The 23,349-nt window shown below is 38.4% G+C and overlaps 2 protein-coding genes across 2 annotated transcripts; one reads left to right on the forward strand and one right to left on the reverse strand.

Annotated features, from left to right (window-relative positions):
* Positions 1-104: 104 nt before the first annotated feature.
* Positions 105-17,360, forward strand: LOC105225541 (nose resistant to fluoxetine protein 6). Its single transcript, XM_011204057.4, has 10 exons — positions 105-789; positions 10,961-11,172; positions 14,751-14,953; positions 15,070-15,221; positions 15,307-15,461; positions 15,589-15,921; positions 16,151-16,344; positions 16,410-16,535; positions 16,598-16,940; positions 17,042-17,360. Exons 1-10 carry the CDS (start codon positions 420-422, stop codon positions 17,222-17,224), a joined length of 2,271 nt encoding a protein of 756 aa, XP_011202359.2. The 5' UTR covers positions 105-419; the 3' UTR covers positions 17,225-17,360.
* Positions 17,361-17,633: 273 nt separating this feature from the next.
* On the reverse strand, positions 17,634-22,893 carry LOC105225542 (uncharacterized). Its single transcript, XM_011204059.4, has 9 exons — positions 21,320-22,893; positions 21,020-21,258; positions 20,595-20,818; positions 20,314-20,537; positions 19,876-20,248; positions 19,646-19,814; positions 19,389-19,582; positions 18,854-19,316; positions 17,634-18,786 (listed from the first exon to the last, which is right to left on the reverse strand). Exons 1-9 carry the CDS (start codon positions 22,362-22,364, stop codon positions 18,304-18,306), a joined length of 3,414 nt encoding a protein of 1,137 aa, XP_011202361.2. The 5' UTR covers positions 22,365-22,893; the 3' UTR covers positions 17,634-18,303.
* Between the last annotated feature and the right edge of the window lie 456 nt (positions 22,894-23,349).

Raw genomic sequence — 23,349 nt, forward strand, 5'->3', positions numbered from 1 at the left:
AAGCGTCGGCGGCTCATACAAATCGAGCCGCATTGGAAGTTGACACGACTCGTTCCGACGTTTGCTAGCTCAAAACTTGGCTTAAACTGTGTGTTGCGAACCGTCGTAAGTTTAGTTGATCTTGAATTTGCGGTTCGTACGGTCGGTTGCGCAGAAGACCCACATATAAGTACTATGTGCACAGGTAATACTCGCACACTGAGAGACCGTTATATTGCTGAAAGGAAACGCGTATGAATGTTTAGAAATCGTGTAGTGCTGTTTTCAAATTTAGAATTGGAAGTGACTGAATTCGGAAGTGAAGGACATTCCGTTGTGACAACAACCACAGCAGTGCAAATACAACGACATTAAGTGTGAATTGTTTTTGAATATAAAAAGTGATTAAAATAGTGTACTATATAACTGTACACCAGTTGATGACTTTTCATAATCTGGTCACATACACAGTGATAAGCATGCCTGGGTCAAGGCGACTAATGTACATAGTATATCCACTGGTACTATGTATCCTTGCAAGTGCCGCCAGCGCAGCAGACATTAATTCCGGGCAAACCGAAGACGCTGCACCGAACGGTCGTTTGGATTGGTCGGCTGAAAACTACCGTGATGTTGAGCTTGTGGAAAAAGCACTGAGGCCTTATTGGAAGGACGACACTGCAGTGATGACACCTAGCGAGCGACAGTTATTCCTTGCTGGTCTTATTAAAGTCGAGAGCGCGCAGTGCAGAGACGACTTGAACAGTACGCTGTGGGGTATTTTGAGTGGCCAACGATGGGCCATTGCAAGTAAGTGTCTATTGAGAACCATAGCGAACTTATGAAAGCAAGTATCTATTTATAAAAAGTGGAAAAGTTTAAGTTTTTTGCACACGTGCGTGTAAATTTTTGTGTATCAAAAATCCCGTTTAATAATTTTGAATAAAAAACCCATACTTATTCTCTATGTCTATCCCTTACACCACTCGTCCAATGAAACGCGCTCAAAATATTAACGAAGAAATTTTGGCGCTATTAGACAATGCGAACACATACACAAACACATACATCCGTCTATGATAGCGGATTAAAAAAATGTTCAAAGAATTTTTGTCAACGATTGGCACTTGCATACACTAGTCTACACAGACCTCAGAATATTTGATGACCATGTTTTAATTTTTTCTGTTAAAAGTGCGCCTTACTCCGTATTAGAAGGGTCGCACATATTCTCGAGGCAATTGAACTTCCTAAGGAATAACTTGAAATTCACCTTTCATTCCTTTGTAGGTTTCACAGCCTTTTATAAATTTATCAATAGGGAATTATCGTTTCATTATAAAATGTTCCATTTTTATACATAATAAAGTATCTTAATTAAAATAAACTAGCAGATCACTCCATTTGCCATCCCACTTGGGGAAGCGAACCCCATAAACGATGAGATGTGAACATTGAATTTTTATTAATACAGTCGAACTTATCTACAGTGAATTAGCTCAGGACTTGAAAATCACATCACTATATAAAAACTATGTATTTTTGGAATTATATTTTTAAATAATCAATAAGTTTGGATTAAATACCAGTCTTCCATTTTTCATTAATCGGTTCGTTACGCCTGATCTCCACAAAGGTTCTGATTAAATAAAGTTAGAAACTTTTCATAATGTAGGTAATACCTAATCTGTATCTCCAATTATTCCTGGTTGTATTAATATTTTCTTTCGTGATTTAGAATTCATTTCGTAAAAACTCACTATTTGTCCATGTTTTTTTGCGTTTCGGATTCTTGGCATTTTGTTGATCTTGTCCTTTTGCTTTCCGCCAGGACAGTTCTTCTCTCACTGCTTTGTTTCCTTGTTCTTCCATTTCCTTAAATTTGTGGTATTCTTGTGCTTCAGCAATATTTTGCCCTTTTGCTTCAGTACTGCTTCATCACGCGGATTTTTTGAATTCGTGATGTCTTTAGAATAGAATGTCCGATTAAAGTAATCCAATAAGTTATGTTAAGGTATTAATTCAATGACTTATATAATTTGAAGCTATTAATTTAATAAGGATAAGGATAAGGTACAAAAAAGGTGGCGCCAATTTGGGATTCCAAGCGAAGCCATGTCCCTTCTCCCCCTGGTCTTTCCCAACGGAGTGGAGGTCTTCCTCTTCTTCTGGTTCCCACGCGGGCATTGCGTCGAATACAGTCAGAGCTGGAGTGCTTTCGTCTATTCGGACGACATGATCTATCTAGCGTAGCCGCAGTCTTAATTCGCTGAACTATGTCAATGTCGTCGCAAAGCTCATACAGCTCATCGTTCCATCGAATGCGATATTCGCCGTGGATAACGCGCAAAGGACAATAAATCTTTCACAGCACCTTTCTCTCGAAAACTCGCAACGTCGACTCATCAGTTCATCGTCCATATAGCAGGATGGGAATAATGGGTGACTTATATGTAGAGTTTTTTGTTCCTTGATACAGTATTTCACTTCTCAATTGGCTACTCACTACAAAGTAGCACCTGTTGGCAAAAGTTATCCTGCGTTGGATTTCGAGTCTGACATTGTTATTGCTGTTAATACTGGTTTCAAGATAGTTGAAATTATCTGCGACTTTGAAGTTATGGCTTTCAACAGTGATGTGGGAACCAATTCGCAATATTTCGTCTTGCCCACGTTCACTACCAGACCCATTTGCTTTGCTTCCTTATCCATTCTAAAGAAAGCAGAACTAACGGCGCGGTTGTTGAGGTCAATGATCTCAATACCATTGGCGTACGCCAGCAGCTGTACACTCCTATAAAATAATTATTTTCTCCAAGAGTAGATTGAAGAAGTCGCACGAAAGGGAGTCGCCTTGTCTGAAACCTCGTTTGGTATCGAACAGCTCGGAGAAGTTCTTCCCGATCCTGACGGAGCCTTTGTTAGTGCTCAACGTCAGTTTACACAGCCGCATTAGTTTTGTGGGATATTGAAATTACTTTTTTAAATAAACTATAACTATTAAAGTAACTGCAACATTTTTTTGGTTTTTTCATGATAACAATACCCTAGGCGATTTGCGGTTTTCCATGCGGAAGATAGTTTTCTTGCATCGCCGAACTTAGGGCTATGATAGCTGCCAAGCTATCAAAGGTACAAAAAAACCATCAATTTCACCAAGAGTCTGCTGTGAGCTCCTCAAATTGTGACTTTTGTACGTTTGAGTCTGATCGCAACACGCAAGCCTCCAGTTAAAATATTTAAACATCATTTTCGAATATCGGCACTTGGCGAAAATTACAGATTAGAAGTGCCAATGTACACAGATGTATATGTGTATGTATATATAAACGAGTGTAAAGTGTTTACTTACCAAAACACATAAAGTGAAAAATCTTTGCCCACAGCTAAGAGGGAAATAGTTGAGCAAACAAATGGGTGAATAAACAACTAAACTTAATTTAAAGGAAATCAGTATATCCGTTTTACAGCTAGTATTTACAAATATTATATGTAGATAGTTTCGTTTTGTAGTAGGTATTTAAATGGGTAGTTAATTGATTACCAATCATTCCCGAAACTGCAATTGGAAACTTTTGTTGATGAAAGCATAGTTGAAATGCGGAAACTTTCTTTCGAACTTTTATTTTGTCGGACGTTCGAAGAGCATTCAATTGTTCTCACAAATAATAATCACTTTCAATATTTGTATTTGAGTATGGGTGGTTAATCATTAGTAGTTATTGCTGGTGCTAACCACAGGTAAATGTTTTTTGTACATGGCAATGTGACTGAATACACCAGCTTCTTACCGTGAAAATAGAAATATTAGAATCCAGTTTAATTGTGGACTGAAAACGCATATCTGAGAGGCTGCCTTTAGCCTTTGAAGTTAAGAAAAAATACTCATTTACGAACTACCTATGATTGTTTCAAGTTCGCTAATTGTCGCACTAGTTCAATATCTGTTAAAATTTTTAGTTGTAAACTAGTCATTTTCCGACTAGTTTAAATTTTCTTTGCTGGGTATAAAAACATTTACATAAGCTATAAATAAAGGCGCACAGATCAGTTTGGATGTGCATCTAAAATTGTGAGATAAAATCAATTAAAAAGGTAACACTCTTACTAAAGCATGTGCAAATACTGAGACTTCCTGCCATTGTTTACTTTATTAAGTAAGAATTATAACATAAACGAGTCGCAAGTACATACAACATGAATGTGTGAGCATATGAAGGTGCTAAACTTTATATCCGCTGTTCTATTTACACGGATGCAATATAATTTACTGAGTAGAATAAATTAAATAGAGAGATATATTGTATTAATAAGACAATGCAATGATGCTCATCAGTCTGTTTATCCATGCTGGAAAATATATCTGGAGTAAATATTGAGATACTCGAGGCTATCTTAGAGAGAGTAGAGTCGGGATGAAACTCGCTACACAGGTTTACGAGTATTTAGCTATAATCGACTCATATAACCGTGGAGGGTGTTGTATCGAACAAACAACTGGCATAAATGCAATAGTTAAATATATTAAAAAAGAGATATAATAGTCACTTACATTAGGTATTCACTAACTCTCTTGTGGAAAACTTGACAACTTGACGAATGATTTCACGAACAAATGTTATAAAAAAGGGCCGAGCGCAAAAATAACGAGCGAAACTGAGTCGGCATTAAAAATGGAAGAAATCGCGCTAGTGATCCGCACTCTATTAGTGATTTCTACAAATTAGTGTAATCTCTAAGCACACTATTTTGGTATTGTCTAAAGAAATGTTTATATTTATTATACCAAGATTCTCTTATAAGAAATTTCAGAAAAATTAATTCGCTTTTGAAAGTGTTAACGGGTGTAGCGATTCTCGTTTAATGTCTTCAATTCATTCAAAAGGGTTTTCCCGAAGCGGTCGTTTGAGTTTGCTGAATAGCCAGAAGTTACACGGAACTAAATCAAGGGAATACTATGGTTGCGACACTATATTGGTTGAAAATTTGGCGAAAAATTTACAAAAAATTAAAAGGTGCAAAAATCAAGAGTTGTCAGCCCATAATTCCGGTCTCTTTTTTACGAATAGTTTCTCGCAAACGACGCATAATATTCAAATTGTATTCCTTGTTGACAGTCGACCGATTCACATCGATTTTTGACCTGCTTGACGTGGTTTTTTCGGCTTCGGCTCACCTTTGCCACAATATTCGGCCGACTGATCATTTGTTTCCGGGTAGTAAGCATAGATCCAATACTCTTCGCCAGTAATAATACGTTTCATGGCATTCTGGTAGTCGGAAAGCATTGTTTAACAAACGTTGACGCGACGCTGTTTTTTGAAAAAATTTAGTGATTTTGGAATCAAAGGAGCTTTCACTTTTCTTAAACCCAAATGATCTTCAAAATGATTTTCACTGACCCTTCGATATTCCAAAGATGCCAGTAAGATCTTTGACTGTTAATCGTCGATTCCCAAGCACCAATTCCGTTATTTTATTGATGTGTTGATGGTCAGTTCATGGTCGTGTTGGCCGTGGTTCGTCGTCATCGTGTCATCGACCGTCGTTGAATAATATGTATCAATCAAAAACACTTGCTCGCGACAAACAATTATCACCGAAGGCCTTTTCCAATCGACGAATGCATTTTATGTACTTCAGGAAGACAAGCGTATACCAAGCAGTAATGACCATTTTGACATTTGGCACAGAATGGGTTTTCGCGCGAAATTTAATTTAAAAGGTCTTACTATAGTAAGTATACAGGAGTATTTTTGAAAACCTTTTTTAACGAAAATAAAGCCCGCAATGTCACTTAGGCACTTGTCTTCGGTACATGTTTCCATCAGATAAATATACACGGGAAGTGAATTAAAAAATGGATTTATCTGAGCGTGGCATCAACTTATTAAGACACAACAGATATGAAGCAGAGCGTAACCAAGTGTCGCAATAACTATTTATATTAAATAATTAATACTACATACATACATACATATATACAAATACATATTATCCTACTGGTCTTCTCAAATGAACGACTGACCTGTATTTATAAATTCAAACATCTGTACAAATCTACACACATACATATGTTTTGATGCCATTTCGTGAAGTATTATTTTTATAATAGAGGCCAAATTGAGCATCTTCATCTAATTACTTAAGCCTACATACTAAACGCCAAACTATTACTCAATTATGTATATTAATAAGTATCACAAACTTGCATATATATGTACATATGTATGTGAGTATGCGTATACAGATATGTTTATATGTACATACATACTTATGTAGGTACTTGCTCTGCCAGATAAACTTACGACAACTAGAGCGCAAAGAGTCCATCACCGATTGCAACCGCTTAATGTCTTCACTCATGCACTCGTGTACGACACACAACCGTTAAAGTTCGCAGCTAAAGCGAAGACTCAATAGTTAATGACGGCAGTGAAATACGTGTGAATTATGACAAAAAGCTTAATGCAGAAGTTAAGCTCATTAAACAAATACGAATTTTAGTTTTGCATAAACATATATCTACATATATAGATATACATACATATAAGTATGTAAGTACATGTCTTCGAAAAAAGCAAAGTGCGTACTTTGGGCAATCACCGCTTAGAATTGTACTAACGTGTTCTACGCTTTGGCCGTGCCTCACGAAATGTTTGCTACAGTGGAGCCGAGTAGCTTTGCGGCTTAAAGCCAATTGAGGGGTCCAATGCCGCTGCAACAAGCAACACGCGCATCGCAAAAAAGTAAACACGCGCAATTGATTAATATTTGCTAAATCGGTAGTGACTTTGTAATGGAATTCATGCACTCTTCTGCATATTTACAAACAATCGAAGGTCAGTGCACGCAACTGTGTCAACATTACTTCCTACGCATACACACACATATAGATATGTATGTTTGTATGCGCGCCCATTTGAGTGTTCCAGAGAAAGCAATCTGTAAATATCTTAGCAAATAATAGCCACAAATGTGTTGATTAACGCTCTTGGGACTCCATCGAAAAAAATTTAAACTGGTTTTACCGCATTTGACAGCAAATTGAATTGGGCTTTCTGTTGATAGATCACATTGCATACTTACGAGCATCTATAGGTGTATATTCCATTAGTTACAGGGATGCTCATCACCAAACCTAATAACAAGCAAATTTTTCAAATACTTGTACTAATTTGAAAGTAGAGTGGCACGTAGCAGCCACATGAGCATAGAGCATAGAGCTTTCCCATGCCCAAATTTCCACGATCGATATATCCAATACGCTTCCTTAGAAGGTATACAGCGTTTGTCCGGAATGTAATAGCACTGATTTTCTTCCGCCATGACCGCACTTCGGAGCATGCGGGCACCGACTGGATTCGAACGAGCGGCTGGTCAGTTGTCTTCGAGCACCTGGAGAGTCAGGACAAACATTTTCGCACGACGTGTTTCTGTGAGTGGTGCAAGCCGAAAATGCAGCGTTCGTTAGAGCAGAGGTACACAATTAAATTCTATGTGAAACTCGGTAAATCTGCGACAAAGACGTCTGGTATGATCAAGCAGGCATACTCAGGTGTTGCTTTTGCAAGAAGTCGCGTGTTTCGGTGGCACCAGGCCATTTTAGAGGGTCTTCCCGGCCGCTGATGAAGGCCGTGCTGGGAGACCTGCGAATTCGACGAACACCGACAATGAGACTCGTGTTCGCAATATTTTGAACTCAGACCGTCGACTAATATTCGTTGAATTGCCAAGATATTCAATTTAAAAAATCTGTGGTTCATAACATTGTGATGGAGCTCTTGAACATGCGCAAGGTGTGCGCGAAGTGCTCACTGACGATCAGAAATTGCGGAGAGTGGAAGTGTGGCCCCCAGTTTTTGAATAACGTAATCACAGGTGACGAGTCATGGCTGTTCCGGAGGATGCCCTCCGTGACGCCTTCAATGCTTGGAAATCGCGTTGGCAGCGCGGCATCGACGCAGAAGGAGCCTATTTTGAAATTTTTTAAAGAATTGTAACGATTGGTTCAATAGTCGTTTTAAATCGACTCAGTCCTACTACTTTCCGAACATACCCTGTATTATCTTGAATTAAATTTGTTTATGACTATTATTTTTTTTGTCGTCCATAACTTTTTTCGTTGCGCCGTTTTGTTTCCTTTTAATATCATCTCGTCATTACGAGTATTGCAAAGTTGACTCAGCAAATTAAACAACAACAACTTGTTGTTATCGAAAAAAGTGTTATATGGAATACTTGATTATTCATTTGCTTTGCAAACAGTAAACTTTTGAGTTGTATGCTTAGATTTAACGCATCTGCTTCTGTTTTTAGTGTCCCGGTGTATAAGTATGTACATAAAAGTGTATGTGCTTATGACGCTATGTAATAAAATAAATAAGAGTGTGCAAATTTACTTAATAGAAACTTTTTAAAAGTTTTTTTTTTATACATATGTACATACATACATACATATCCTGCACAAATGCTGTACGAATACACAAACAAATACTTTTTTCGAGAAAACAATTTTGAAATACTTACTTCGAAGAACGTCGACGCGGCTTGGAAACTATGCTCATGTTAAATATTTATTAGCGTATTTGACGTATGTGTGTTGTTGTAGTTTGAATTTGCGATTTTGTGTTTATTTTTTACGTGGCATGAATTCGGATTGAATCATTTTCATAGACACACTTGCGCTTGCGCAATTTCATTTGCTCTAATAAGTGTCTAAGCCAGCAGCACTGCTTCGTGTGCGGACAGACGCTCCGCGCTTATACAGTCAGCAGTCGGGCAGATGCCGGCACAAGACTACAACACTTGTCCTCAAAATAAATAAGCATGCGTCCACATACATACTTCGGCTACACCTTAAGTACACAATAGGTGTTATCTTCTGCTCAGTTTTGCAATATAGTTAATATATTTTTTTCATGCACAAACAACGTATGCAAATAGAATTCCTATTAAGTTGTAATTAATAAATGTAATATTGACATGGTGGAATTCTTGCCGCATCATGCGCAGTCTTTTGTTATTTTTACATTCAGAACAAAATTGTTTGATTCATCTATTCACTACTGCCACGCCTACAAAACACTGTTAGTCTATAATATATAAAGTGTTATAACTGTTGAGCGGTTCAGCTTGAATTGTCATATTTTTATTTGACACAAGGCACCACAGAGGAAAGCGGCATACACATACATATGTATGTACATACATATATACCAACTATATTAATTGTAAAATGTTCGATAATTTAAGCGTGACTTGGTGAAAATATTGCATTTCACTGCTACGGTGTGGCAACGAAAAATCCCAGAAACTTAAATTTCTTTGATAACATATTCTAGTTATAAAATATTAGGTCTACACTCGTGGCCACGTAAACCTTACCACTCAAAATTTTCAAGTACTGTGCATATTTGACTACACTTCATAACGGTACTTTTTGCGGTATAAAAATTTTTTATTTAGAAATAATAAATTAAAAACAGAACACATTCAGCTATAGACAAATCAATTGAAAGATAGTGAGCTTTACAAAATAAGCTCGAGATGTAAGAGACTGACATGCGATGAAAACATGAAGTTTTTTTATTTTTTTTTTAATTTAATTTCATTTACATTATCATTGAAATTGATTTTTTATTTTACTTTTTTTTAACTGAAACACGAAGTTTAGTGGCGGTATTACTTTAAAAACAATAAAATCGGCCGCTTTTGTATAAGCACAGAAAAGCTAATTTGTGTTTTACTCATTAAACGTAATAAATTAGAAACTATAATTATAATTAGATAATATAATTTAGTTTACTTATGCTTATTAAAAACATAAAAAAAAACAAAATTGAAGAAAGTACCGAATGAACGAAAAAGTCCGAAAAAAATTCAAGAAAGTATAGTGGTAAGGTTTGCGTGGCCACGAGTGTACATATGGGTTCCTTAAGAGTGAAAACAAACTAGTGATATGTTGCAATTCCCTGCCAAAAAACCTATGCTGTGAACTTGAGATCTGAGTCGCAACACGCATGCCACACACGAATATAATCAAATTGTTCGATTGTCAATTGAACCGTTTGGCCGCTAAAGATCGGTGTTTATGCCCGTGAGGCAACTGTTTGTTTTTTTCATGGCATACAGGTACACTGTTCAGTGCGGGAGAAATTCACCCCTAATTAATGTGGTCTTAAATTCTTTTGAACGGAGCGAGTATCAAGTGTTCATGTGCGTCCGATTTTAGTACTTCCTTACCCTCTGTTTTGATTTAGTTTTGTCGCCATGTTAGGCTTGCGCCACTCCCAGAAACACGTCGCGCGAAAATATTTGCCCTGAGACTCTCCAGGTGCTTGGAGAAAACTAACCAGCCGCTCGTTCGTTAGCTAGTAACGCCCTCCACCGAATCCAGTCGGTGCACGCTTCGAAGTACAGTCGCGGCGGAAGAAAATCAATCCTATTACTTTCCGGAAAAACCCTGTACAATACCAAGCACCTAATTTGCTGAACCATACATCACAAACAACTAATTAATACATATGTGAGAAAAATAATAAAATGTGTTTACTCAAAATTGACAAATATTTACATTTAAATTTTTATTTAAATTTTTACAGTTTAATTAACCTTTGCATTAAGTTGATAAGCAGTTAACCATTTTTACACAGTTTAAGCGGTAAATGTCAGAGTTGCAATTCAAATTTGCGATTATTGATTTGAAAATACGGTAAAAAATTATGTTTTATTATAAAAAATTCCACAGCATCTATAGACTTTATACAAGAAAGTTTTATTTGATATATCTAATATTTTAATAACAAAATCTTTAAGTTATGAAATTTCTTTAATTTATGGGAATCAATTTTGAACTATTAATCTGCGACTTTAAAATCGTGCCAGTAAATTCACATGACAACAAATTTTATTTTTAAAAAAATAATTAATCGATAAAATTTATTTCAAAAGTAACTTAAATATTTGAAATCCTTTTCAGTGTATGATGCGATGGCGAAATCTGCGGTCGGCATCAATAGTGGCGTTTTGCACCAGTTCGGACATTTCGACGAATGCTTAGACCAACAACAATTCCAAACGAATCCGAACGAAGACGACCCACCTGAGCTTCTAGTGCGTTCCCAATACTGTCTGGTAGACATACAAATGGATGGATTCACAATGCATACTGCGGCTAGCCGGCAAAAAGAGGTGACAAGCTCATGCATTTGCGCATGCGTACCTACATATTATCACTATTTTATACAAATATGCTTTGCGATAGTAATCGATGAATACAAAGTGTGTAATTATGCTTAAAGCAGGGGAATTGAATATTTATGTGCTAATACAATGACGATTCTGTTGATCGGCTGAGGTTACTAAAAGTAATTAATTGTATTGGCGAGCAATTACATACCCATTTGCATACAATATACGATATACTACATTACTTACGATATAGTACATTTGACTTTAGTGGCAAATATAGCAAAAGAATTGGTGCTCCCTTAGGAAGTTCGTAGTTATGCAACCGTTAAAGCTAATTAAACTAGTTGGTATTTTTGGACAATGAACAATATTACGTTTTTACGCGTATTTACCGGTGTTAAGCGTTCCCAAAGAGGGCCCGCTTCGGGCACCTCGAAATTCCGCTTCGATGTGTTCTTCGCTTTTCATTTATTTTTAAAATACTGTGCGTTTCGCTGCGACTATGGAATACTAATGAGATAATACATATAACTATTAAGTATGGATTCGACATGCCGCACAGGTCTTTCGCGTCGCACATTTATAATCGGTCGAAGGTAAATGGTGTAAAGTTCTTGAATCAAACAAGTGCTCGCTATTTAAGTGTACAACTGTACATTTGTATGGTATGTCTGTATGTCTCATGTAATGGCGCAAGTAACTGACTCTAGTCATGGATTTATTGTTAAAATTTTGAGAGAGATGATCACAGAGCCCGCTTAAAACATAATAACGCCTCGGCTCTTTAGGTGACACAGCTAACCAACGAATAATAGTTTTGGGCATTTTTCCGAAAATGGGCTTAGGTTTGTTGTATTTAGTAAAACGCACGAAATTGAACGCATTTGGTTTACTCTTGGGTAGTTCTGGGGCCATGTAAAGTTTTTCAGTGAGCAGCTCAGATTTTAAAAATAATTCAAGCAAGAAATAACTGAGGAAAAAATAAAAATTTGACGAGTTTTTGTATATACTCACCGCTTGATCTTATCGGATATAATTACTTCAATTACAGCAAGTCTGCTATTATTTTTGCTGACACTGTTAAAATGCGCAATATTTTGTTTTCTTTCATTTACTTTACTTTATTTTCTGCTTCGAATATGCGAGAACAATTCCTAAAACGTATGCCGTATGCTATTGATGTTGTGTTTCAGATTGTAATCGCAGTCTACATATGAGTTCAGTTTTTGTTTGGCTCATTTAGGAAATTTTATTAAAATTATACGCAATTGTCTAACATTTTAAGCGCACGAAAATAATTACACAACCACTTTGAATATTTTCGTTTTGAAATTCTAATTAACAGAGACGCGCGCGAGATATTCAGATATGTTTATAAATATGTAAGAGCACTTGCACAAATAAATTATTACCGTTATTGTCACGTAGCGAATATTATCGCCAGCAGACAATCTTCACTGTGGTCTTATGTAGACTATATAATTATTCTGACAAAAATTTATTTTGTCCAAATTATAATTATGATAAAAAATACTTAACTAAACTTGACCATTTTCAATTTGTAAGAAACACGATTTTTACAACAAAATTATTTTCTGTAATAATTCAGATCTTTAAAACCGAAGTTAGAGCCAACGTTGCCTTTCATGATCAATGAATATCGTCGCTTAAGTATTACCATATATGTACATACATATAATATGAAATAGTTCAGTTACACAGTCATTTAATAAGCGAGGTTTCGTTCTGCAAATTTTTAAACCAAAATTACTTTGAAAAGCTTAGAGCTCTAATAATTTAAGAGGAGTTATCCAGGATACTTTTTTTCAATAGCCTCAACTTATGGTCAATATAAATGGCCTACTGATCGTACTATTCCCCTCACCATCACCCAACTTGAGATTCAGCATTCATTATTGGATAATATTAGACCGAATAGACCACGTCCAACATACATTGAAGAAAATATAGCACCCGTAGCTGAGAGTGTACACGAAGACGGTGGAGAGTCGATTCCGCGCCGTTCGCAGCAACTCGGACTGACGTATAGAACGACGTGACCCATTTTATTTATCCTAAATTGAAAGTGCACAAAATACAGCTTGTGCAAGAACTGAAGCCGCTCGACCTTCCCAAGCGACATTGCTTCGCTCTATGGCTCTTGAAAAGTTCCGAGAAGATCCGACGTTTTCGAACCAAATTTTATTCAGCGATGAGGCCTATGTCTGGCTCAATGGGTATGTAAACAAGCAAAATTGTCGTATTTCGGACGAAAGCAACCAGAATAGATTCAAGAGTCGCTATTTCATCCAGAAAAAAACAACGGTTTGATGTGGTTTGTGGGCTGGTGGAATCACCATTATTCAAAAATGGTGCCGGTGGGAACGTAACCGTCAATGGCGACCGTTATTGCGTAGTGATAACCGACTAGTTGATGCTTGAAATTGAAGCTCGTGATCTTGTCATTTGGTTTCAACAAAATTGCACCCCCAAATCCCATTAATCAATAAATTTATTGAGAAAACACTTCGATGAGCAGATAATTTTACGTTTTGGGCCGGTCGATTGGCCACCAAGATCGTGTGATATCACACCGTTAGACCTTTTTCTGTAGGATATGTAAAATCTGAAGTCTATGCGGCCAATCTCACTTCGATTCAGGTCTTGGAACAAAACATCGCGCGTGTCATTCGCCAGTTACCAGTTGAAACCCTCCAATGAGTCATCGAAAATTGAACACAACGGATGAACCATCTGAGACGAAGCCGCGGGCAACATTTGAAAAGAGATAATCTTCAAAAAATAAATGCCAGAGAATGACCTTTCGAATGATAATGAAAATTTCCCATTAAAGTTGAAGTTTCTGTGTTTTTTAATTAAAACGGATACAAACACGTCCTCGTTTTTGCATCTTCGAGTTGTTTTCTCAATGTCTGGTTAGCATCCATCTGTCAGTTAAGTTCTGGTTAACTTAGCCAATACTTCTTTCGGTAAAGAGCCCTTTTTTAACCAGAACTTAACTGTCAGGTGGCTGTTAAGCAGGCATTGAGAAAACGATCCTTACTTGGTTATAGCGCTATAGCGACAATTTCAAAATGTTATTAGCAACCGTGCGAGTTAGTTTCCACTCTTGTGCAATCTTTTGTAGAGAGTATGAAAATGCAATAATTTTAAGTGCCAAACGCCGATGGTGCGTAGTAATTAACGGTACATCGACCAATTGCACCTAACTGCTTTGCATTTCAAGGCAAGACATTAGATTTTTTTGCATGGACAAAGGAAATTAACTGCAACAAAGGCCTTCAGTTATGTATTTAACGGGCTGCATAAAACTACAAGGTGTTTTTTACGACTTGTACCGTTAAGCATTATAAAGTTTATTGTCAAATATCGACTATTTCATATCTAGTCCATGCACATACGTGTGCCGTGTGTTTGCTTTAAGCGGTTACTTACTTACATACATATTTATAAACATTAAAGCGTTTCATTATTTCCACCCAAGTTAGCAAAACGGTGGCAATTGCCACAAAATAAACGCCACGAACTAATGTCATCTTTATCGCCTTTGATCGCAGGCCCTCAACCGTAATGGCGATGCAGTTGTTGCGGCCGTTTGGGGCGCATGCCTGCCCGCGTCTTGCCGATCCAGCGACATCGCGATATTTACGCAAATCTACCTGCAACGCCCCGTGATAAGTGCCAACGAGTCGGCTTGCCAGCTGAGCGGCCTTGGAGCAGCCACCGAGCTGTATGTTGATGGCGGAATGTTTGCTTATGCGTAAGTTGTTTGGTTAATTATGTTGTACGAGTGCAAGGAGTACATGACACTAATGTCTATTGCTTTTTAATGTTGTTTTTGTTATTTTTTGTTTGCTTTTGCGACACTTCTTGCAGTCTTGTGCTATTTATATTTATTTTGCTGGCCACGCTGAGCACTGCCTACCATATCTACCTGATTTATGCGTGTAGAAGCGCCGACGATGTGTCGAAACGCGCTTTGCAACAACAAACATTGACAATTGCTTTACTCTCGTTTTCCGTCATAGGTGGGTGTTGGGCAATTATCGCCTCCACTGCTCAAATATTGCATCACACACAGATTTACTTACTCATGCCAACATATATTTACAGAGAACACAAAGAAACTGTTTCAGGCGAGCAAAGATCAGATGGGGCTCAATTCGATTAACGGTATCAAAGCCATTGCAATGCTGATGATATTGGCTGGGCATGCGCTGTCTTTCATCTACGGCAGCCCCACATACAATGAGGCGTTTGTGGCGGAGGTAAGGACGGCGTTATTTGTTAATATCCTAGTCAAAGACTTTTACCTTGCAACCGCTAAGACATTATTGCCGTTTGCTATTTGCCTCCAAATGTCACTTTGATCTTAACTTGTAATTTGTATTTTAGCAAACGAAATACCCTACCTTTGCATTCCTCTACAACTCGCTGCTGTTTGTGGACACATTTATGCTGCTGAGCGGTTTCCTCTTCTGCCGCATACTGCTGATCGAGCTTGAGCGTCGACGCGGTCGCATAAATCCGTTGATTTTGTACGCTGGCCGCTACATTCGGCTGACACCGGCTTATATGGCAATTATTGGCTTCTACATGACCTGGTTCCCGAGTATTGGTAGTGGACCTCTATGGCGCGAACGCATCGTACGCGAGCAGGAGCGCTGTCAGGCATCGTGGTGGCTCAACATTCTCTACGTCAATAATTATTTCCAAACGGATAAGTTTGTAAGTTTTTTTGTTTTAAAATTTATTGGTTGATGATCATGTTGTTCACACCCTGAGAATGAGTGAATGTTGCATTCATTTAACGTCAGAGTGAGTAATTTAGTGTTGAAAGCGCCACACTCGTCGTTGAGTAACATTAATATTGTAATTAAAACGTTAGAGTAATGTTTAAGAACAATATATGCAGACACGCTAAACGATAGAGCTTTGTTCTACATCATCTTTGCAGTGCATGTTCCAGTCGTGGTACTTGTCCGTGGATACGCAATTATTCTTCATCGCGCCGATCTTCATCTATTTGCTGTACAAGATGCGACAATGCGGTAAACATCTGCTGATAGCCGCCGTCATATGCACAAGCCTCATACCATTCGTGGTGACGTTTCTGCGACAATTGGATCCCACTTTACTGGTCTATGCGGAGTAAGCTCGAATACTCATTTTTTAAACTGTTCTAATTGTGCCCCATTTCTTGGGCTATATTTCAGCGAATTGGTTGACTTAGCCAGCAATAATTATTACATTGGCTATTACATAAAAACTCACATGCGTGCCTCGGCCTACTTTGTCGGTTTGCTGACTGGTTACTTAGTTCACGTCATGCAGGCGAAGGGGTGAGTCTCACAAGAACTTAAAATGAAACGCATGGAAAATAACAGTTTCTTTGCGATTGCAGCAAGAAGCTACACAATGTGCTGGTACGAGTCGGGTGGTTAATTTCTACTTTTATCGGCATCGCGACGATGTTCTCTATATGCCGTTTCTACCGAAGTCCATATACTCACATTGAGAGTCTTCTCTACGCGGCCTTACATAAACTGGGCTGGAATTTGTCAGTAGCTTGGTTGGTAATGGCCGCTACAACGGGTCATGCCGGTTGGTTGCAAAACTTCTTGAGTAGCCGTATTTTTGCACCCATCAGCCGGCTCACATACTGCGCTTATCTGTCGAACGGCATAGTGGAGCTGTATCATTCATCTACCATCCGTTACGGCAGATATCAGTCCTATGTGAATTTGGTAAGTAAAGAAGTCCCAAATAGTCGACTATTCTACTACTACTCAACCGAATAAACTTGTATTTAAGAAAATACGTATATATGCCTGTTCATATATTCCAGGAGAACGATATGATTAGTCACACGGTGGACACATTCATTTTGGCGTTTGTGCTTTGCCTGCTCTTCGAATCGCCCATACACGCTCTGGAACGGATATTGCTGCGTAAGGTGGGCCGCCCTGAGAAACGCGCGCCATCGACGGAGAACCAAAGTCCCAGCACCTCGGAGGAGCAGGTGGCGTAGTTTAATACTCAAAATACCAAAATCAATGATTTTATTTTTAAATTGTTCTTAATTAGCGTATGTAATTTGTAATTAGATGCCTGTATATACATATATGTTTTTTTATGATGACACATATCCTTTAAGCTCGATGTACACACATACCAGTGACAAACATATACATATATAGCCTTTAAAAAAACATATGTAAATACAAGGGAGTAAGAATTTATAGTGCAATTTTGCATATTTCTAATACTTGTACTTATACATAAATATTAATGAAACTTGCCGCATTACATCACATTACAGTACCTCCGGTGGCCATCACGAAGTACAGCAGGGATGAATGGTGTATAATATTCAGCAGAAATATGATTTTTAATAACGTTACGTTAAGTTTACATAGAGGAAAAGCTTCTCTGTAGAATAGGTTTTGATAAATGAAAATTTGTATTTAAATATGTATATGTGACTAATGTGCACACAATTATAAGTAAATATGTATAAATAAATAGATGTATAACAATTAAACACTTTTGAAAGGATATCGTGTTTCGGTTCGTGTTGTCTATGGTTGATTTGTCGTCGGGTCGTTAAGCGCTGATGCAATTAATTCAGTTGGGAATCCTTACAAGAGATACAGAAATAGTTTTCATGAAATGATCGATGTATATAACATTCAAGGGAGCCTATGTGCGAGTGTGTAGAAATTATTGTAAAAGATATGTATGTATGAACCTACAGATGATGTACATGTGTGTATGTATGCATGTACGACTTTCTGTTTCACTGTCAATTTCCAGTAATGATATTGTAAGCGGCTTTCAATTGTCTTTTATGCTTGTGTGATTTGTATGCCTGCCATTCGCTTAAAAATAAACAATGAATCCTCTGAACATGTCGCCATTAAGAGGACCGAGGTGAATTGAAAATAGTTAGGGGTTCGAAGACTTCATATTGGCCGTTTGATAGAATGTCAATTCAACAGCTTCCTTACTAAAGTTCTTCCACAAAACATACATTTCTGACTCTAATCTCGCTCCCAATTTTTGTACAACCAGCATAATCGTATTCCCATCATTATTGTGGGTATGCTTCTAATCATCGCTGATTCGTCGTTGCCTTCGTGTAAAGCTTGTAGTGTCTTTCTCTACGTTATCGTCTTTCAGTGGTCGCTTCTTTACTTCGTCTTCTTCCGATATTTCTGTTTCCTTATCATCAACCTCTTCATCCTCCTCCGCCACTGTAGTTTCTTCGTTGCTATTATTCGTTACGGCCAAATCTTCCGTGGCATCTTCAGTACCCCAAATGTTTTCTGTATCATCTTTAGACTGCTCAGGAGTCTCTTCGCTGATCGCTGTTACCTTGCCATCGGCTTCGCACTCATCTTCGACATCAGCTTCTGGTTCGGAGGCCTCAGCACCCGAACTAGGTTCAGTCTCGTGATCATGCTCGCGTTCTTGACGTTCGATAAACAACCGATTTATTACAATCTTTCGTAAGTGCTGAGCTGGAACATCGATTAAAAAGGCTACTACCACTCCGCTTGCGATAATTACAGCAATCTCGTTGAAGTTTACCTAAGGAAAATATTATAGCATCATTAGAAGACATATCACTTTGTATAAATTAAGAGTTAGCTTTTACCAAATCAGTTAGATGATATTTTCGTGGCTCGGTGGCACTAGCAGTGTTATAGAGCACTACGACATATGTCATCAATTGTATGGGGAACGTTATGCGCGAAAGAAACAATACTGGTCGCATTGTGGTGATAAACCGCAGCACAGAGTTTTCATCCCTTGGGAACATGAAGATACACCACGCTAACCCCATGCCAAGTATAAGAGGACACCAAGCAGCATAGGAGGCCGCATCTCCAGCCGTGTAAACAAAATCACTACGCATGCCTACCGATGGGGACCAGAAGCACCAAACCAAACTCAAAATAGCGCACAGCCAACCTACAGGCTTAAGCTCACTGGCGATTTCTATAACGCCGGATTGGGAACGGTGAAGTAGACCGGTACCAAGGCCAAGTAAATAGGCCGTTCCGCGACTTATTGGCGAAGAGAATAACATATTAGCCGTGCGATAGAACTTGCTGATGCTTTGGGAAATAAAAAAAAAACCAAGAATGAATTATAGAAAGCGCATAAATTGAACTCAAAGGCGAACTCACTTCATTCCATGGAACAGAGTCACGGACAAGTATTCATTTTGCGTGCGAGAATAACGTGCCGCCACGGACATTACGTGGAGGGCGCCGTAAATGAAGAAGGCTGCATCCGCATCGGTGTGATAGAGCCACACAATCAAGGGGCCCAGTATATAGAGTTGTACTTCAAGAGCTAATTGTACGGTCATGGGTGAACACTAAAAAAGTATAGATATTGGACAGATCACAAAATTTGATAGACTATCAATTTGCCCACTCACCGTATCCTCAAAGTCAATTGCATTCTGCACACTGAAAAGGTTGCGCCACATTTGCTGTTCACACAAGCGCGTGTTTTGTCCCACCAAGTTTGTCCAAAGCGGACCGGCACCAAGTCGTGGAAGAACGTATGTTTGGAAGAGCAGCACCACATACAAAGTTGGCAGATAACTGAAAGGTTATAAAAAAATTCATTTACACGGCATAGTGGCGGCCTCGGTTAATTAGGTACCGTGATATTTTTAAAGCCATACGCTTCAGCAATTGAATATGCGTTTTTTGCTCGATCTCTTCGGCCAATTGATAAGCCACCAAGAATCCGCTTATCATTAAGAGGACATCCATATAGATCAGTGGCGATCGGAACAGTACGCTTTGTGGTTGGTCCAAAGCCCGAACTAGTTTATCACGGTTGATGATGGGGAGATGACCAATCATTATGTACTTGAAGCAGACATAAAGAGCGAACGAAGCACCCAATTTCAGTACATTGAAGATTGGGAATTGCATTTCGGAGTGATCACTACCGAGCAGTTCAAACAAAGTACGCTGGGGTGAGAAAGCGTTGAGGATGTCGCGCAATAAGTTCATCAGGGACTGAAGCACTGAAAATGCGAATACTTTATTGACGACGCAATTTGTATTGTTGGTGTATAAGTATGAAACTTACAGCTAACGGGCAATTCTTCTTCCTTGCCAATTTCAGAGTTTTGAACGTCTTCTGTCTCTTCGGTCTCAGTAACTGCTTCTGTGCCATCCTCACTTCTTTCGGTTTCGCCATTTAATTCGTTTTTGGAAATTTCCATTTTCTTAACAATCCAGTCTTTGATATTGCGGCAGTATTTATAAAGAAGTGAACCCATGCACAATGTTATGAGCCCACAAATGCAGGAACTAGACGTAGATACATAAAATTTACTTGAATTACACACATATAAGAACTGGACTTACATTGTGGTGGTGAATTTCGAATCCTTTTTAATTAGTTTCATAAACTTAACGTTAGTTCGCGTGTAGCAGTCATCATCGTCGACCTCCACGTGAAATTCCAAACCTGTTGAATTGTAGGGTCTCAGGTTCGACTCAAGCTTTTTCTGTACAACCTCGCCGTTGCAAAGGTGCGGTATGCACACACCCCAATTAGCGATGCTATATCGTGGAACAAAATGACTGGGCTGTTAGGAGAGATACGTCTAAGTGAGTAAATTACTAACGTAAGGTTGGGTTTAAGAAAGCTGTTGAAAATACTAGTTCCCTCACGGCTCGTTTACAATACAGCAGGTCAAGTACATTTTTATCCAATAACAGTTACTTCTAACGGAACTCTCCTAATTCGCTAGATCAAAATAATTCAAGCTATTATTAAGTCAACTTACGTTGCCGAAATGACTGCCCCATAGGCCTCGTCCTTGTGCGTAATGTAAGGGTACCTTGAGCTCTTTGGATGTGGTCTGCATTTCAATATGAGCGAGACAGTATTTACCTCGAATGCGCACCGGAATTTCCGGTGTTACCTTCACCACAGTCTTCACTTGCATGCACTGATCAAAGTCTCCGAATTGATTGATGTTGCCGCGCAACACTCCCGATGTGATTTTGCCGGTAGCATCCAGCACTAGAAATAGGAAAGTGGTATTTAAAAGGCTTTCTTCAATGTGAGCTACAAGTGAACGCACTCTGTAAAGTCCACAATTTATTGCCACGCAACTGTCTACCAAAAATTTGCAATTGCTGTCTACAATCGGTGTTGTCTACTTCCGTTGGATTCACGACAAAACTGGGTAGTGTATGTAACACAGTTTCGAAGTTTTCCTGAGACATTACCGGCGTTGCCTCATCTGCGTCTCCATCTTCTGCGGAAGCAGCTGTTTTCTTGGGCTCGCGACCACCTCTAGGCATGCGTATAGGTTTTTCAGGTTTGCCGATGTTAAAGAGTGTATTGAATGGCCAACGATTCAGATAGGAAAACCACGTTTCCGCATCTGCTTCTTCATTTTCTGCAGTTTCCTGGCTTCCAACATTTTCATTTCGCTCACTAAACCATTTTAGCCAATCGATAATGCTATTTGACGGTTCTTTTTTCTCAGCAGATTTGTCTTCCTCACTTGTTAGTTTCTCATTGCTACTTGACCCACCACCAAAGAGAGAACCGAATAATGAGCCGAAAAAAGATTGTGACTCTTCACTTTTATCCCCATGTGTAGAGTCTCTCTGCTTTTCGCTAGATGAGCGCTTTTCACCATTCGACTTTGTGGAGGAGGAGGAGGTGGCACTTCTCCGCTCCTTATGAGCTGTTCGCACCCGTTTGAATGGCAATTCTTCTGATTCAGTTGTTTGTTCGCTAGCATCCGTCGGTTGGCTTGTGTCTTCGTCTTCGTTTCTTTTCTTATTTTCGTCAACAACATCGTCGTTTTTGTCATCGTCGACATCAGCGCTGGGCTCGTCGTCTTGCCCTTCGGCATCATCAAAGTATACACGTTCAATTTTGTGAAATTTGAATTTCTTCTCAAATGGACGCTTTCCTATGGGTTTAATAGCATCCACAGTCGCTCCAACACTTCCACTCTTGGCAGCGCCTCCAAACTCAAATAATTCATACGAGGCTTGTGGAAACACAAAGATCAGCAAAAGTACACAAATCCATAATTTGTTTATACTAAATGTTGCGGTGATCAATGGTGTTTGAAATGGACCGCGTCCATGCCCCATACGATCAGACATGTTTGGTATACTTAAACAAGAAGTCACGACAGTGTGGCGCTAACACAAACATTTGCCAAATCGCAGATGGCAACCAATATGATATAACGGCCGTATCGTACACCTACACCAATATTCATATACCCTAAATTGCGTATATATGTACGTAACTATGTACATATGTACATATAAGCTGATATGCGAGAATATGGAGTTCAAAACTTTCGATCTGACTTCGTAGCACCAATGTTGGTTTTTCCGTGTACTTAACAAATTAATACGTTTATATGTGGCTACAACTTGAAATATACCAAAAACACTTATATTATAGCCCAGGAAAATGCAATTTATTTATGTGGTTCGTTCGCTGGCAAAATTTTCTAAAAATATGCACATCAGTGGCGTTGTGCAAACTTTCACTAGCTGCTATGTGGTGCTCGTATCGAAATCTCGGAAGAGACTGATCTCACTTGTGCAGAAAGTAGAAGACGCCTTTTGTATTTCTTCAGCTTCCATGTAAATTGCGACCTCCGTGGCATTAACTCAAATTTGTGTGTTCTCATAATTTGTTTACAACCGAATTGAGTGTGAGATATACACGTGCTGGGTATAAGAGAATTTTCATGCCTAAAGAGTACATATTTGCAAACATTTTCCATTTAATCCAAAACAAATAAATAATGCAATTTTTTAAGAGATATAAAGTATTTATTATAATGCATTACAAAGTGTTTGTCAAAGTTAGATAAAGAATTGAATCGTTCCATACAATGCAGGTAAAAAGGACAGATTTCAATTATATAAAAACTTTTTAACGAATAACTTTTCCATTTCATTCCAACTTTAAAAGAAGTCAATCAATAATAAACCAAAATGGATCATAACATTAACACAAAACTACATACATATATACATAAATAGGTAAAAACATACATAAAATACTTAAGAAATCCAATAATGTAAAAGTAAGAGCGCAAAAAAGTAAGCATACGCTTACAAATAGCGA

This window comes from Bactrocera dorsalis, unplaced genomic scaffold, assembly GCF_023373825.1.
Source record: "Bactrocera dorsalis isolate Fly_Bdor unplaced genomic scaffold, ASM2337382v1 BdCtg015, whole genome shotgun sequence".
NCBI lineage: Eukaryota > Metazoa > Arthropoda > Insecta > Diptera > Tephritidae > Bactrocera > Bactrocera dorsalis.

Coding starts and splice junctions, on each gene's coding strand:
- LOC105225542 (XM_011204059.4), bottom strand. CDS start 22,364: ATGTCTGATCGTATGGGGCATGGACGCGGTCCATTTCAAACACCATTG. Junction 20,538..20,594: donor TCGAAATTCACCACCACAAT/GTAAGTCCAGTT, acceptor ATCTACGTCTAG/TTCCTGCATTTGTGGGCTCA. Junction 19,583..19,645: donor CAATTGACTTTGAGGATACG/GTGAGTGGGCAA, acceptor ATACTTTTTTAG/TGTTCACCCATGACCGTACA.
- LOC105225541 (XM_011204057.4), top strand. CDS start 420: ATGACTTTTCATAATCTGGTCACATACACAGTGATAAGCATGCCTGGG. Junction 16,345..16,409: donor ACTTTACTGGTCTATGCGGA/GTAAGCTCGAAT, acceptor GCTATATTTCAG/CGAATTGGTTGACTTAGCCA. Junction 16,941..17,041: donor ATCAGTCCTATGTGAATTTG/GTAAGTAAAGAA, acceptor CATATATTCCAG/GAGAACGATATGATTAGTCA.